General features: G+C 41.3%; 1 protein-coding gene across 1 annotated transcript in view; it reads left to right on the forward strand.

Annotated features, from left to right (window-relative positions):
* Nucleotides 1-928: 928 nt before the first annotated feature.
* Nucleotides 929-17,545, forward strand: part of PROZ (protein Z, vitamin K dependent plasma glycoprotein) — a 36,270-nt gene continuing 19,653 nt past the window's right edge. Inside the window, exons 1-3 of the mRNA XM_073614537.1 lie at nucleotides 929-1,083; nucleotides 12,645-12,808; nucleotides 14,392-14,416. Of these exons, the coding sequence (XP_073470638.1) occupies nucleotides 1,014-1,083; nucleotides 12,645-12,808; nucleotides 14,392-14,416 (259 nt within the window). The 5' untranslated portion in view covers nucleotides 929-1,013. The remainder of the gene's footprint in view (nucleotides 1,084-12,644; nucleotides 12,809-14,391; nucleotides 14,417-17,545) is intronic.

A 17,545-nucleotide genomic window follows, 5' to 3' on the forward strand; every position in this document is an offset into this window, starting at 1 on the left:
CTACTCTCCCCCCTACTACTACCCCCCCCCCCCACTTCTCCTCTTTTCTTTCTTTTCCTGTACTCTCTACTCTGTTCATTTCTATCATGCATACTATTTTGTCTGTTTTTCAGTTCCTTTCTCTATCACTGTATTTTCTACAGCTCTATAATTTCTTTCCTGAGATACTTGATTTGGTTGTAGCCGTATTAGTGCAATTGTGTCAGAGAAAATTGAGTACTGTCCATGATACTTTTTTTATTTGCACTAACATACAATTTTTCAGGACAAGCTTTTGGGGTATGTCCCCTTCTTCAAGGTCCAAGCAGTACTGATTCACAAAAGCTTGTCCTGAAAAATTGTATGTTAATGCAAATAAAAAAAGTATCACAGACAGTACTCAATTTTCCTGAGATAAAAACTTGAAAAGAGTTGGGGCACAACCCACGGAACTGTCTAGCGCAGCAAACTGATACAAACATGTACTATTGCCAAAGCTTACTGTCATGTTATATTGGACCTTTAACCGGTATCACATAACGTATGGTAGACCTTGATTGTGCATAGAATCCTTTACTTGATATTACAATCCCATATATGACACTGTATGTTGTTTTATTGGTCTATATACCATTGTACCTCTTCAATGTGTTTTTTTATTTTATTTATTTTTAATAAAAGATTTGTAAAAAATGACCTAATATGACTGAGAGGTATCAATCTTTATATCTGATGATATGGATAGCAATCTATTAGAAGACCTTTATAATTGAGATGCATTGGATTATGAAGGATAATGTTTATTTATCTTATACTAGATATTTAACTGGAAGGCAAGGGTTTTCTTTCATGTATCCTCAATCATTTTGCTGCATTGCTATTTGACAACTTCACAAAAGCTCTGCCCATTACATGAAAGAGGCCTTTGCCCTCAAAGTTTATGTTCATAGGACCCTGAACTCTGAACTTTAAGAGAAGTGTTTATTTACCAACTCTTAGGACAGAATTCGTTTTCAATTTTCCAACTGACCAAAATGGCTAATTTGATGCAGACAGCAGGCATATTCTTCCTACTATTTCTCATTCCCCAGGCAGAGCAAACAGGTAAGATTTCATATTACTATTTATTCATCTTGTTATTAAAATAAGGTTTGGTAAAACTGACAAAATCATAGTGATTCGATTGCAAAGTGTACATGCATGAGGCTTTACCTGCAAGCAAGCAGATAATAAAAAGTATGTACTTTTATTTATAGTACACTAGAAAGTGAGGATTCTATTGTGATCATATCCATAGTTAATTTAAAGATACTTTTTGTAATGTCATAATATAATATGTCATAATAATATATTTTGGGTGAAGATAAATGAAGATAAATAGCATAATAATGTAGCAGTATAGAGAGATGCTTTGGAGGTATTAGGTCCTGAGTTCATTTCAGGAACCCATCTACATCAAGTTAAATCCTTCTCTTGTCTGCAAAGTTTTCTTTTCTATCAGATTTCGGGTTTTAAGTTGATTCTGATCAAACTTGGTCTTCAAAAGGGTGTGAATGCTCAAGATTTGTAGACTGTTTGCATGACAAAAGCTACTGCATATACTTTATAAAGCATCTGATGATATCTATCTATCTTATAATGAGCTCACAGGCTTCAACGCATTTTTTTGCTGTATAGGGATTGAAGGTATTGTTATTAGATAGATTTCTAGATTGTCAGCTCTAACAAGCAGGGCCCTCTGATTCCTCCTGTATTGTATTGTAACAGTACTGCCTGCCCTCATGTTGTAAAGCGCTTGCGAAAACTGTATGCACTATATAAATCCTGCATAATAAATAATAATAATAGATAGATTTATATATAGATAGATAGATAGATAGATAGATAGATAGATAGATAGATAGATAGATAGATAGATAGATAGATAGATAGATAGACAGATACGGTGATGCACATGACGGAAAATTTCATTTTGGCTTCATTCATTAAAGCGTTTGTTAACTCAAAAAATATATATATCCTGGTCCCTTAAAGCAGATTACACAGCACAGTGCTTGTCCTGTATAATCTGCCCCCCTCTAAACTGTAAAAAAAAAAATCCCTGAATCTGCCACTTCCTGTATGCCCTCTCTAAACAGACCACGATAACCAAGGCTGCTCCACCCTGATCACCGCGGTCAAAGTGCGTCCCTCCGTCATACGCATTCCCCTCTGCTCTCCTCTCTCCCCCCTCACTCCCTCCTTCCTGCCTGTCATTTCCCTCTCTGTCTGTCTCCAGCCCACCAGCCCTGCCCACCCGCCACTATTATTATAAAAATAAAAACTTAAATTTGTCACTGCCAGCCCCTCTATTAGAGGCTGGCATAGCACACCGTGTAAGTTGTTTTTAAAAACGAGTGTTCTAAATACCGAATTTCAGCTGTCTTCAGGTCGGTCACGTGACTCGCGGCCGTCTTACAGCTCCGATGGATGGCTTCTGCAGAGGAGACGAGCATCCACGTGATCTCCCCGTCTAACCCATAAAGAAATGGAATTAGCTGATTGGACGATATTGACTGGTGTTGTGTGCATCCGAAAGTAACGCATGGAATTAAATTAATTTCAGATTCATTCGGTATATTATGATTCGGAGAGTCAAATGGATCCGCCTCCATCCAACCCAAACACAATAAGTAGGAATGATCTTATTTGACTTTTATACCTTATTGTATTCATTGCAATATATTTCCATTTCATATGGAGTGCATTTTTTTATAATAATAAAATATGTTCCTGAAAAAAGAATCAGCTGATTTTCCAAGAGTCAAAGACTACCGTGTCGCTCTCATCCACATAAAACAATTGAATCTGAATTAACAAGTATTAATTTGTTATGTTATTAGGTTGTATTAATTTTCTTATTCCCAGCTAACTTTGTTTGTTGGGCTGCGCACATACACATTAAAGAATGGTCTCTCAAGTTCAACCGCAATAGAAAAAGAATCCTATTAGAATATCCATCGTTCATTTTGCCGTTACGTTATTTCGGATGCTTCAGACATTAACAAAATGTTGAAATTATCAAAATCATGTCATCTGAATGAAACAAATCAATATAGATGAATTTGTTTTCGTTATAATTTATTTCACATTGGTTGAAATTCGTTAAAATTGTGATTCGCATACATCCAAACAGGGCTGGTGCAGGGATTTTTGACACCCTAGGCGAAACCTCATTTTGGCTCCGCCCCTGACTCCACCCCTTTTGCCTTGCCCATGTATATGGTGAAGGTGGCGGGGGTTTGCGTTGCATCTCCATGATTTTTTTCTGCTGTGGTCTGCAAGCCCGCACCTGCACCTCTGGACTTGGCCTGAAGACAAATAGTGGTGGCACCGGCTCACGCCAGCCATGGTCTGCAGATATATGGACAGGCTAGGACAGTATATAGACAGACTAGGACGGTATACAGGCAGGCTAGAATGGTATACAGGCAGGCTAGGACGGTATACAGACAGGATAGGGTGGTATACAGGCAGGCTATGGTGGTACACAGGCAGGCTAAGATGGTATACAGGCAGGCTAGGACGGTATACAGGAAAGCTAGGATGGTATACAGACAGACTAGGATGGTATACAGACAGGCTAGGACGGTATACAGACAGGCTAGGATGGTATACAGGCAGGCTAGGACGGTATACAGGCAAGCTAGGATGGTATACAGACAGACTAGGATGGTATACAGACAGGCTAGGACCTAGCCTAGGGTGGAGAGAGAGAGGAAGGTGAGAAGGAGGAAGAGACTGGGGAGGGGGGGAGAAGGTGCATAGCGCAAAGGGGTGGGAACAGAGAGGGGGGTTATTCTGGGGGTCTCACTCACCAGTTATGCTCTCCCATTGAGCCTAGTCTCCCCCAGGGCTGTGCCAGCTATTGTTTGAAAAGGGCTGCCCCGGCTGCCCACAGAACTCCTCTCAAAGCACAGTACAGTGCATGGCATGCATGTGGCTGGAGTGTGGGCGGGGCTGGGCGGCACAAATGAGAGGCGGAGTATCGGATTGGGCAAGTAGGTGAGTAAGGGAGGGGTTAGGAGGACAGTGGAGACAGAACACAGCCCAACTCTTGCACAAGCTGGCATTCCCTGCTCTTACTGTGTCACTGTGACAGGATGCCAGAGGCTGTGGAGCGCCGGAGCTAGAGGGGAATAGACACTCTTGATCTCCATACTGTACGGTCATGGTGCCTGGGGGAGAAGACGTTCCTCCTGCAGCTGGCAACACAGACTCCGCCCCCTACTCTGCCGGCTCTTGTTTATCCTCATCCCCGCCCAGCTCATCCTCTGGTTTGTCACCCCGTGTCCCACAATAGAGCTCCTATCTGCTCGGTGTGGCGGGGTGTGTGATAGCAGCCAGCGGTGCAGGGTCACTGTGTTGGTAAAGGATTTTACTGCCCCCTCCATCCTGGTGCCCTAGACGGCTGCCTGTCCTGCCTAATGGTGACGCCGGGCCCTGCATCCCAATCATGCAAATTTCGTCCGCATTTCGAATTTTAACATAATGGATCACACATGTCTAGATCTATATTTTACCTTCAGGTTTCATTCATCAGCCCTAGAATTGTTCTCTATCCAACTGTAAATCTCTGTCCCCATGCTATTGAGTGGTATTGAAAGTGTTATAAAATATATTTAACCACTCCGAAAAGTTTTACCCACTTCATGACTTGTCTATTCAGTACTGTGCTATTTTAACTGGCAATTGCGCGGTCATGCAACACTGTATGAAATGTATATCTTTTTTTTTTCACACAAATAGAGCTTTCTTTTAGTGATATTAAATCCACAGTTTTTTTTTTTTTTTTGCTATATAATTATGTATACATTTTGCAAATAATCTCTCTTCATAAATGTAGGCCAAAATGTAGTCTGCTACATTTTGTTGGTAAAAATAACCCCAATCAGTGTACTGTATAGTAGTCTAGAGCAGTGATGGCGAACCTTGGCACCCTAGATGTTTTGGAACTACATTTCCCATGATGCTCCACTACACTGCAGAGTGCATGAGCATCATGGGAAATGTAGTTCCAAAACATCTGGGGTGCCAAGGTTTGCCATCACTGGTCTAGAGTTTACAAACTATGGTATATATTTTTGAAAACTGATCTGATGTACTGACTGCTTATCTAATTTATTGAAGCCCTAAAATGCCCAGTACAAATACCCTGCAAACAAATCTTTTTTGGAAAGTAAACAATTCAAGGTATTTTGTAAGAGGCATGGCGAGTTTTTTTAAACTTGTCATTTTTTTCACAATTTTTGGTGAAAGTACAGTACAGCGTCATCATCTGTGTAAAAAAAAATAAAAAATATAAAATATATATATAATTCTTTTTTACATATTCTCATCAGTGTAGTTTAGTGACACTATACTGCTCGGGGGGGGGGGGGGGGGGGGGGTAGGGTGAGCAGGGATTTTTTTACACTGTAATTGTTTGTTAAACAGCAATTGTTTGAACTCACATGAAAGCAAAATTATTTATTGAGCTCAGTACAAAGAAAATGGTGGACTGCTGCATCTCAAGTATCCTGAACACTGGGTCCATAAACTAAACTAAAATTACAATACAGTCAAATGATCTTTATTAAAAAAGGAATTGCACTTACATTAAGGCAGTTTAAAACGGTGGCAATGGTGAAACAAATTGATTTGGATCTCCAATCCCAGAGGACACCATTTGTGGGGAAACACGTCGGTCGGAGTCTGTGTGTGATGCCATCACTTGCCAGGGGATTCAGGTAAAACAGCTTCCGGTTTGTTCTACCATTGCTGTCGTTTAAAACTGCCTTAATGTAAGGGCAATTTCTTTTTTAATAAAATATGATTTGACTGTATTGCACTTCTCTCTATTTGAACCTTACATATCCCTTTGCAGAGAGTTGCTCTCTGACCCCAAAGTGCTGGTTCATGTAGTTCATTGAAGAAGGTATACTATCTGAAGTCTGTTGTCAGTGCTAATCTTGGAGATGGAGTTTGTGCGCTTTTGATCTCTGTAATTCGAGATCATTTCTATTTGGTAAAAGGAGCACCTTTGAGCACTGGAGCACTGCTAAGTGGAATTCCTTAAGCACTGAGAACCTCTGCCACCATCGACTGAATATAGACTTTTTACTTCATTAGATGCTTTTTGTGGGGGATTTCATTATTTCACTAAGGATTATTGCACATCTTTTTTTTTGGACTTTTTTTTTCACATTTGCTTATTTGCACAATTATAAATATTGTTGACTTTCATTCATGACTCATTGTTTACTATTGTGATGCTGTGATTGGGCCACAGCTATCACATGGTATAGGTGGCTGTGACATGTGATCAATCACAGATCACACACAATAGTAAACAATGATGTCATGACTGGATTCCATAGTGGCCCAATACCGAGCACCACAATCCACTATGTCTGGTGGATATAGCAGTTGCAGATTGCGCTACTGCGTGACCCAGGGGGGCGCACAGGCTGCATGATCACCGCAACATATGGGTACGTTGCTGTGCCTGGGTGAGCTGCCTGCCAGCTGTTGGCAGTCAGCAAGTGGTTAATAATGTATATAAACAATAATAATTTAGACGCGCAATGTAATCATACAAATTAGAAAATTCTAATTAACTGACATGTGTAAAAATAAATAAAAAATGTAACAGGGCTCAGGCAAGAAATACAGACAATAAAGAACAATGACAAAGTTAAAATGCTCTTCTTCACATAGTGGAAAACTCTCAAAGGTGCTCAAACCCAATCCAGTTTTAGGATAAACATGCAACTCATTCTGAAGCTCACTTATAGTTGCTAGTGGAAATTAGAGACTTGCATCAGTCAGATAACTTCAGGTACTTGCACATTTGTGGAGCTTGCGGGTGTTAAAGTACATGTAAGTCATATTTTTGGGAGACAATAGCCACATATATTGGACAGTAAGTAAGCAGCTTAAGCCGCAATATAACAGGGAGAGATGAGGCAAGTTTTATCTTGAATTAAACATTATTTGAGAGAAAATAGCTGCCAATATTGTACAGTGATTAGACAGTAGTAACTTGGATTAGGCCACAATATAGTAGGGAGAGACAACAGGAATTAGAGTGTATTATTTGAGAGAAAATAGCCACAAATATTGTACAGTGAATGTACAGTGCAGCTCCAGATAGCAGAGGATATCAGCTGCCATCTGGAGCTGCAAAAAACAAAGATACATTATAATCACCATCAGGTCTGGTGGTCTGAGCTAAGCTCCTAGCACCCTTCTTCCTCTTCTAAATCCCCTACTTCCCTTAGCCAAAAAATGAATAGACCCCCTCAAATTCAAAGGGATCTCATTTTTTTATTTTTTTTTTAACGATAACCCTCTGTGCCTTTTGTCTGTCTCACTGCCTTGTGTCTCTAAATTTAGGCCTGTCCTTTTGTTCTGAAAATGTATTGTCAGTGGGCAATTTGTCCAAGTCCTGAGGTGCAAAGTCTAAAGAGCAGCCTGGTATTCACCAGCACACTTCGCAAGGAGCAATAGACTTTCCTACAAAATGGTTCCCAGGATGCAGCCCTTGTATACACTCAGAATGGCATCTTTTCCTGGTGCCTAAAGTTAAAATTAAAAACATATAAATCAGCACAAGGGACATAACTTAAGGTTAGTATGGTGTGTCCCTCATGCAGAATCTTCTATAAGGAGAAGTCTTCCTCTATCCTACCCCCCCCCCCCCACAAGCCCTTCACTAACGAAGGGGTCGTGATGGCGCTGCAGCATTACACTTTTACGGCTGTGATGTAATTCATGATGTGCTGGTGATGTATGCATAAGAAGGGAAAAGGGGCACATTATAGCACAAAGTAATGTAGGTAAAGGGCACACTTCTTCCACATCATAAGTTATGAAGCCCATAAACATTTAATACACAAAAGACGATTGGTTAAACCGACATGCTTTTCATGTATACTGGCTTTTCCAATTAACAAATGCAATAATCTAGAAGTTGGATAAAGGATTCCCAACAATGGTAAGAGTATGTGTATGTGTGTATAATAAATATTGAACACGTCACCATTTTTCTAGGTAAATATATTTCTAAAGATGCTATTGACATGAAATTCACCACATGTCAGTAACAACCTATGCAATCCACACATACAAAGAATCCAAAACAAATAAGTTCATATGTGTAATAAAATGGAATGACACAGAGAAAAAGTATTGAACACATGAAGAAACGGAGGTGTAAAAAGGCATGGAAAGCCAAGACACCAGCTGAAATCTATCAATAATTAGAAAGCAATCCTGCCCCTTGTCAGTGCAAATTATTATTAGCTGGTTCAGTCTCAACTGATGGCTTATAAAAAGGTGTCTTATTACCAAGGTGTCACACAAGAAATCTCATGATGGATAAAAGCAAAGGGCTCTCTCAAGACCTTCGCAACCTTATTGTTGTAAAACATACTGATGGCATTGGTTACAGAAGGATTTCTAAACTTCTGAATGTTTCAGTGAGCACTTTTGGGGCCATAATCCGCAAGTGAAAAGAACATCATTTCACTATAAACCGGCCACAACCAGGTGCTCCTCGCAAAATTTCTGATAGAGGAGTGAAAAGAATTATCAGAAGAGTTGTCCAAGAACCAAGAACCACTTGTGGAGAGTTTCAGAAAGACCTGGAATAGGCAGGTATAATTGTTTCAAGGAAAACAATAAGTAATGCACTTAACCGCCATGGCCTACATGCACACTCACCACGCAAGACTTCATTGTTGAAGAAAAAGCATATTGAAGCTTGTTTCAAGTTTGCTGGACAACATTTAGACAAGCCTGTAAAAAACTGGGAAAATATAGTCTGACCAGATGACACCACAATTGAACTCTTTGGATGCCATAATACGCACCAGGTTTGGAGGTCAAATGGCACTGAACATCACCCCAAAAACACCTCCATACCAACAGTAAAGTTTGGAGGTGAGAACATCATGGTGTGGGGCTATTTTTCAGCATACAATACTGGCAAACTTCATTTCCTTGAAGGAAGGGTGAATGGAAAAATGTACCAAGACATTCTTGATGAAAATCTTCTGCCATCTCCCAGGATGATGAAGATATAAGGAGGGTCGACATTTTAGCAAGAAAATGATCCCAAACACAAAGCCAACAAAACTCTCCATTGGTTTCAAAGAAAGAAAATAAAGCTGCTAGAATGGCCCAGCCAATCACATGACTTCAATCCAATAGAAATGGAAAGAACTAAAGATCAGAGTTCATAGAAGAGGCACAGGGAACCTTCAAGATTTGAAGACGGTTTGTGTGGAAGAATGAGCCAAAATCACACCTGAGCAATGTATGCGACTAGTTTCTCCATACAGGAGGCATCATGAAGCTGTCATTACTAACAAAGGATTTTGTATGAAGTATTAAATAAATTTCAGTTAGCGTGTTCAATACTTTTTCCCTGTGTTCCATTTTATTACCCACTTCAATACCAGGTACTTATACACCTTCCTGCCCAAGCCAATTTTCAGCTTTCAGTGCTGTCGCAATTTGAATGACAATTGCGCAGTCATGCTACACTGTACCCAAAGCTTTCTATTTGATCATCTCTGCGATTTTTATTTTTTGCGCAGAAAATAAAAAAAGACCGAAAACTTAGAAAAATAAAGTTTTTCTTTCTTTCTCTTAAATTTTTTTGTAAATAAGTACGTTTTCTTCTTTAATGACGGGCGCTGATATGGCTGCAATGACGGGCACTGATAAGGCGGCACCGATGAGGTGGCACCAATGGGGGGCTCTGATAGGCAGCACTGATGGGCACTGATAGGCGGCACTAATGGGCACTCATAGGTGGCACTGATGGGCACTCATAGGTGGCACTGATGGGCACTCATAGGCGGCACTGATGGGCCCTCATAGGCGGCACTGTAGGGTACTTTTTAGGGTGGCACTGATGGGTACTTATGGGTGGCACTGATAGGTTGCACGGATGGGCACTGATAGGTGGGCACTGATGGGCACGGATGGGCACTGATAGGTGGCATTGAGGGACACTGATGGGTGGCACTGATTACACTGGTGGGTGGCACTGCTGGGCATCACTTATTTTTTTATTTCTGTAATGGTGCCAGTCAGTGTCCATTTGTGGGCACTGAATGGCATGTATTGGGCATTTTTTTTATATGTGGATGGCCATGGGGTACATACCTGGCCATCCACATGCTGGGGGCTTCCCTGGTGGTTCTGGCAGCTTCCCTGGTGGTCCAGTGTGGGCATCCAAGGGGAGGCTGCGCTGATAAACAATCAGCGCAGACCCCCCCTGTCAGGAGAGCCGCCGATCAGCTCTCCTCTACTCACGTCTGTCAGACGTGAGTGAGGAAAAGCCGATCAATCTATAGAGCTTTCTTTTGGTGGTATTTGAACACCTCTGCGATTTTTATTTTTTGCGCAACAAATAAAAAAGACCGAAAATTTTGAAAAAAAAAGTTTTTCTTTCTTTCTCTTAAATTTTTTTGTAAATAAGTACGTTTTCTTCTTTAATGACGGGCATTGATATGGCTGCACTGATGGGCACTGATAAGGCGGCACCGATGAGGTGGCACCAATGAGGGGCACTGATAGGCGGCACTGATGGGCACTGATAGGCGGCACTGATGGGCACTCATAGGCGGTACTGATGGGCACTCATAGGTGGCACTGATGGGCACTCATAGGCGGCACTGATGGGCCCTCATAGGTGGCACTGATGGGTACTTTTTGTGTGGCACTGATGGGTACTTATGGGTGGCACTGATAGGTGGCACAGATGGGCACTGATGGTCACTGATAGGTGGGCACTGATAGGCGCAGATGGGCACTGATAGGTGGCACTGAGGGACACTGATGGGTGGCACCGATTACACTGGTGGGTGGCATTGCTGGGAATCACTTATTTTTTTATTTCTGTAGTGGTGCCAGTCAGTGCCCATTTGTGGGCACTGATTGGCATGTATGTACTGGGCATTTTTTTTATATGTGGATGGCCATGGGGTACATACCTGGCCATCCACATGCCGGGGGCCTCCCTGGTGGTCCTGGCGGCTTCCCTGGTGGTCCAGTGTGGGCATAAACAATTAGCGCAGACCCCCCCTGTCAGGAGAGCCGCCGATCGGCTCTCCTCTACTCGTGTCTGTCAGACGTGAGTGAGGAAAAGTCGATCAACGGCTCTTCCTGTTTACATCGTGATCAGTGGACACGGCTGATCATGTGGTAAAGAGCCTCCGTCGGAGGATCTTTACCGAGATCGGTGTAGCGGTGTGTCAGACCGACACACCGCACCACCGATCTCCGTGATAAGCACCCCCACGGGAGCGCGGCGGATGTTATCCTAGAGGGCGTCATATGACGCCCAGTCAGGATAACTGAACCACCGCTGGGCATCATTCTGCTATAGGCCGGGCGGGAAGTGGTTACACACAACTTAATTTCTGAACCTATTTCTTTTGGTTTCTTTGTATGTATGGATTGCATAGGTTGTTACCGACATGTGGTGAAAATTCCACGTCAATAGCACCTTTAGACATAGATTTACCTAGAAAAATGTTGATGTGTTCAATACTGATTTTACCCACTGTATATATAGAAAACGGGCTTACATGGAGGCAGCTCACTCCTCGTTAAAGGTACAGTCACACACCAGACAGATTAGCTTAAAGTAAAGCATGCTTGTTATACTCACTGTGGAACCTAAGGTGTTAATACTCTGCATTGTGTAAAAAGACTGATCCTGTCTCCTCTGATTATCTCCTTCTTACACTGTCTCCAATATATCTCCTGATATTTACAGAGCCAGGTGACAGGCTGCACAGGCTCAGTTTGGTGTGTATTGCTAGAGTTTTTTTCTTTTTCTTGGAAGAGTGCATGTGATCAGCACAGGGCCAATCAGCACTGTCCAGACAGAGGGTCCAGGGTCCTGCATTCTCACAGGAGAATGAAAACTCCTCCTACAAGCTTTAACCACACACTCATAGAAGTCACAAGACTGCTCTAACTGCTGATGAGAAAAGGTATTTAGCAGTTTATATTTACTAAAATGATTGCATTTCCATGGTCGGTGTACTGTGGGAGACCAGATATAGGGAATGCAGGGTTTAGTAACACTTTAAGGCAGCTAAAGCCAATAAATCAACATTGGCAGCTGCTCAGATAAGTTTGTAATTAACACTTGTGACATGCTCTTGCGGGAATATTTATATTGTTGTGTAGGGAGAATACCTTGGTACTATGTGAATAACTAGATTACTGATTCATTCATCTATTTTGAGCATTATTACAAAAATGTATCTTCAAAAATATCTGTACACTTGAAACTTTGTGATCACTGAGATAGATTAAGTACCTGAACTAAATAAATAAATAATCACATTACCTATTTCATTGTCATTCCTGTGTTTAGAACAATGGTATAAAATTATAAAATGCAATTCTGAGCAATTTTGCTGGTCTACCTGTACAGAATATTAAATGTCCGCATGGCGTTTACTGTTTTCTTGTACCACAGTCAGAACAAAAAAGGATGAAGAGTAGAAAGTTGCATGAAAAGAAAGCTCATATGGTTTATTGATGAAATCTACACAATATTATTACATAATACAATTAGCTTTGCAATACCTAAGGCTATTTATATGCATTTCTAGTTTTTCTATCAGCTGAAAATGCAAACAAAATAATACAGAGGCACAAGAGGGCAAACTTTATCCATATAGAGGAACTGCTCAAAGGAAATTTGGAGAGGGAATGCTATGAAGAACTATGCACATATGAAGAAGCAAGGGAAACATACGAAAACAAAGAAAACACAGTAAGTTCCTATGGATTTTTTAAAATATACATAATATAACATTGGTTTGGATTGGTTTTAAATGTCCTATGTTATATTGTGTGAATCTTTTTTTTTTAAAAATTCACACAGTACAGAAAATGATCAATGAAGTGTCATAAACAGTGTTGTATAACAAATCATTTAACAAACGTTTCCCTAAGTTTATTTTAACCGACACCTAAACCCATCTAGCAATCCACATTGCACCAAAGTATCCAGGAGTGTGGAGGCTACACAAAAGAACATTTTTTCAACAGGATGTTATTGTTAGGTGAAAAGCACACTATAAATTCCATATCTTATTTTTTTAACAAGCACAACTGTTTTCATAAATAACTTTCTTATAGGGCAGTACTTAGTTAATTGCACATAACCAGTGATGGACTAAGGGAGGGGACGGCTGTAACCGCTTAAGCACAAAAGGCTTTCATGTAAAAAATAGGGTTTCCCTCAGTGGTGTTCTAGTATAACATGGTCATTGCTCTTGATCTTAAAGACCCAATAGGCAAATCCCAGAGGTAAATGGAACAGGAGTTGAAATCACTGTGGATAATAGCTCCACAATATGTTTCCAATGGAAAACTAATGGTGGACAATGCCAAATGACATGAAAAAAGTCAGCTCCTGATTGGGCACACCTAGTGCAGGTAGAATTGGGGATATGATGCATGGCATGTAATCAGATCGGAGTGAGGTAGGCTTGGTGGAAAATATTAAGTTGTATTAACTTGTTGTTGACTGCAGGGGACACTGTTAGATTGGATGAACAAGCCTCCTCCCAGTCCTCATCTGAAAGATTTAGTACTAAAGATTGCCATTTGGTGCAAACCGCTAGAGGTAGCTTATGGAGCTTAGCACATGGAAGTATAGTGAGGCATTTAGGCCTTTAGAGCCTTGGGACCTCAAAACAGAGGGTAATTTGAGAAGCAAAGTTTGTGGGGTCCAAACTGCACCCGAAAAGGATGTAGGACCGGTAGATACTGTATCTATAAAATACAGTTTGAAGCAACTGATATGCCCTCTGCATATACGCAAAGGAATGCAAAACATTGCTACTATAATACATCAGCTAAAGTTCCTAAACCCTGACGCTACCAAAAAGAGGAGTCTTCCACCCAGGCTAGTTTTTCACTAGCCTTCAGGTTCCTGGTGCCGACAGCTTGCCGCTTCACAGCCGGCTGCCCACTGCGCATGCTTGAGCCACGCTGTGTTTTGTGAATAGTCCCTGTCTTCTGGGACTTGTCACATGTCAAAATTAGGTACCAGCTCCCCCTGCAAAAATTGTGGGCGAAATTACGTAGAAGGGGTGGAGGATTTAAAGTGGAACTTCCCCTTTTGGGTGAAGCTCCGCTTTAATCGTAGAGAGAGAGCACATATGGGCCTCTAAGGCTGTAAGAAGTTGAGGAGGTGTTTTCACCTGCTGTGATAACTGTGATAATATGAATACTTTGTGGAAGTTTAGCTTTTGTTATCAATTCATTTACAGTTGATTCTCCATAGATTGTGTTTTATTCAATCACTGCAGAATGTTAATATTTATATTTTTATTATGTCTTTATCAGGATAAGTTTTGGAGAGGATATTATAGTAAGTACGGTTGCTTTTATTGGAAAATGTACACATGCATACACAAAAACACAGATCATTCCTACAAAAAATAAATGCCCCTAAAATAAAGTGATAGTTCTTCCCAAACAGGCCACACTAATGTTTAGACAATTCTTAAAAAGTAAGGAGAACCTTTTAAGATGCACTGCCAACAAAATCAAATTTTTTTAAATAATGTCTATCAGTCTTGGTCTGTGTTACTCTGTGCTTGACCATGACAGTGCCAATCAGCCATGTTTGTTATACTGTTTAATAAGGGATAATGTACCCTGGGTAATACAATTGTGCATTTATATGAATCCTGAGAATCCTAATGGCTTTGGAATTTACACAACTCTAAAAATACCTGATTTCTGGACTTCCGTGGACTAAACATATTACCAATGGCTGTACCAAAGTAAACAAATGAAAAAAAAATATCTCTGAAGTTTTACCTTCTTAGAAGACCCATTTTATTTATACAAGCATTAAAACCAGTTACCATGGTCAATTTAAAGAATAACTGACATATATATGCCTGCCAAAAAAAAATACAACGTTCTCAATGTGTGACAATAAAATACACAAACGCCTGCCAGAACCCTGACACACTTAAATCCTCATCTGTGTGTCTTGATATATTGCTATTAATCCTTGGACATCTGGCATACTTGGACAAAGTCAAGAAAGTTCAAAGCTATACCCCGTCTGACCCTGGTTAGGGAAAAACCACCGCTTCAGGACCACTCACTGCACTTCTACTGCGGCAAGGCAGTCCATTGCGCCAAATCATGTGCATGTACGTGACTTGGCATTTCGGAGTAGGGGGCACGCACGCTGCCCCGACTGTGCAATTGGCTGAGTGAAGGACAGAAGAGAGCCCTGTGTAGGTAAACAACACAGGGCTCTCTACAGACAGTAGCGATGTGCTATTTCTTTTACTCCCTGCAAAGCGTAGTGCTTAGTAAACAGCACACAGCAAACATTGTTAGGCACACATTTACTGCCTTGATCGCCCTAGATGTTAACCCCTTCCCAACCAGTGTCATTAGTACAGTGACAGTGTATATTATTAGCACCGATCACTGTATTATTGTCACTGGTGATGTCGGTGGCACTTAGCCCCCCCCAAGCATCAGTTAGTGTGAGATTGTCAGCCGCACTATCGCAGTCCCAATTTAAGTCGCTGATCACCGCCATTATTAGTATGAAAATAAATAAATACAAATTTCAATATATATACTATAGTTTGTAGACTTTATAACTTTCACGCAAACCAGAGACATATAGCAGAATGCATTTTTTGCCAAAATTTTGAAAGAAATGTCCCTTAAATATGAAAAACAGCTGGGTTGGTAATATAGTAAGGTCCCACCTTTTACTTAAAATGAGATAGATGCTGTGACACGGTTGATAGTAAAACAAAGTTCCACTTTGTGCTTAAAATTAAATAAATACCCTTCGACATCGTTGAGTGGCCTTTTCTGTGGGAGGTGCTTCGCAGGATGGGCTTTCCCCTGATTTTTATCAAATGGCTGCAGATTTTGTACAAACATCCCACATCAGCTATTAGACTTGGGTGTGGCTTGTCTGAATCCTTTTTCTTATCTAGAGGCACCCAGCAGGGTTGCCCTCTCTCCCCAGCCTTATTTGCCATTGCCATCGAGCTGGTGGCAGAGGCCCTTCGTCAGGGCTTTTTTTCAGCAGGAACTAGGGGGAACTCAGTTCCACCACCTCTGGCTCAGGTCTTCTGCTCCCTGCTCACCACTATCACTTGGTAACATTGAAGTCCAGCTTCTGCATTTACAAGTGATAGCTTATCTCCCAGTAGCTCCCACAGGTCAGATCCCCTGCGCAGATCCCACTGAGTGCCAGACAGGGACAAGGGAGATACAGAACAGGTGCCCACGGTTCAGTGCAGTCATGGGCAGGAGAGGGTGTGTGGTAGGCTGCACCCTCTGTGGTCTCCATTTTCTCCCTGGTGACCAGTTGTTGATGCTCCTACTGCATGATCTCCCTTGCAAGTGACTGTAGTATAGTATAGTATGCTGGGAGGTACTACAGCCGGATAGGTGCTTCATTTTAATATTGCTACAAAGGTAAGAAATATGACAGATGGTGGAGCTTCTAAGGAGGGGGGAGAAGATGAGGGCAGTGGAGGGAGGGGTTGTATGCAGAGGGAAGAGCTACTATTTGATGCCATTTGGCAGGTATGTGTGTGTGGCGGGCATGGTTGAGTTCCTGCACCTATTCTCTGCGAAAAAAAACCCTGCCCTTCGTACTTCTCAGCATATCTATGGGACTATGTGTTGATTGGCTGGAGGAGAGGGTGGCACTGTATGCGGATGACCTGTTGTTATTTCTAAATGATGCTGACCCATCCCTGGAGGGGGCCTTACAAGTTCTAAATTCATTCTTCTCGGTCACGGGCCTTAAGGTTAATTGGGCCAAATCTCTATTTTTTCCCATAGACCCTGCAGCTCGATCTCCTAACCTTCCCCTATAGTGGGTTGAAAACTTTAGATATCTTGGGGTTGAAATATACAGACAAGCCTCAGATTACCTATCCTTAAATCTAACCCCGGTAATACAAGAAGTCAGGCTAAAACTAAAGGCATGGGAGTCCCTTCCCTTATCCCTATTAGGATGCATTAACCTGGTTAAAATGAAGGTCTTGCCAAAATTCACCTATTTGTTTTGCCATCCCCCATACTGGATACCCAAATCCTTCTTCACAAAACTTAATAAACTATTTTCCTCCTTTCTTTGGGGCCCTCAAACCCCGAGATATAGGTGGTCCACACTCATGTGTACTGTAGCTTAAGGCCTGGCCCTTTCTTTTACATAGTTACATAGTAGGTGAGGTTGAAAAAAGACACAAGTCCATCAAGTCCAACCTATGTGTGTGATTATGTGTCAGTATTACATTACATATCCCTATATATTGCGGTCATTCAGGTGATTATCTAATAGTTTCTTGAAGCTATCAATGCTCTCCGCTGAGACCACCGCCTGTGGAAGGGAATTCCACATCCTTGCCGCTCTTACAGTAAAGAACCCTCTACGTAGTTTAAGGTTAAACCTCTTTTCTTCTAATTGTAATGAGTGGCCACGAGTCTTATTAAACTC

Source organism: Aquarana catesbeiana, linkage group LG02 (genome assembly GCF_042186555.1).
Source record: "Aquarana catesbeiana isolate 2022-GZ linkage group LG02, ASM4218655v1, whole genome shotgun sequence".
Classification (NCBI taxonomy): domain Eukaryota; kingdom Metazoa; phylum Chordata; class Amphibia; order Anura; family Ranidae; genus Aquarana; species Aquarana catesbeiana.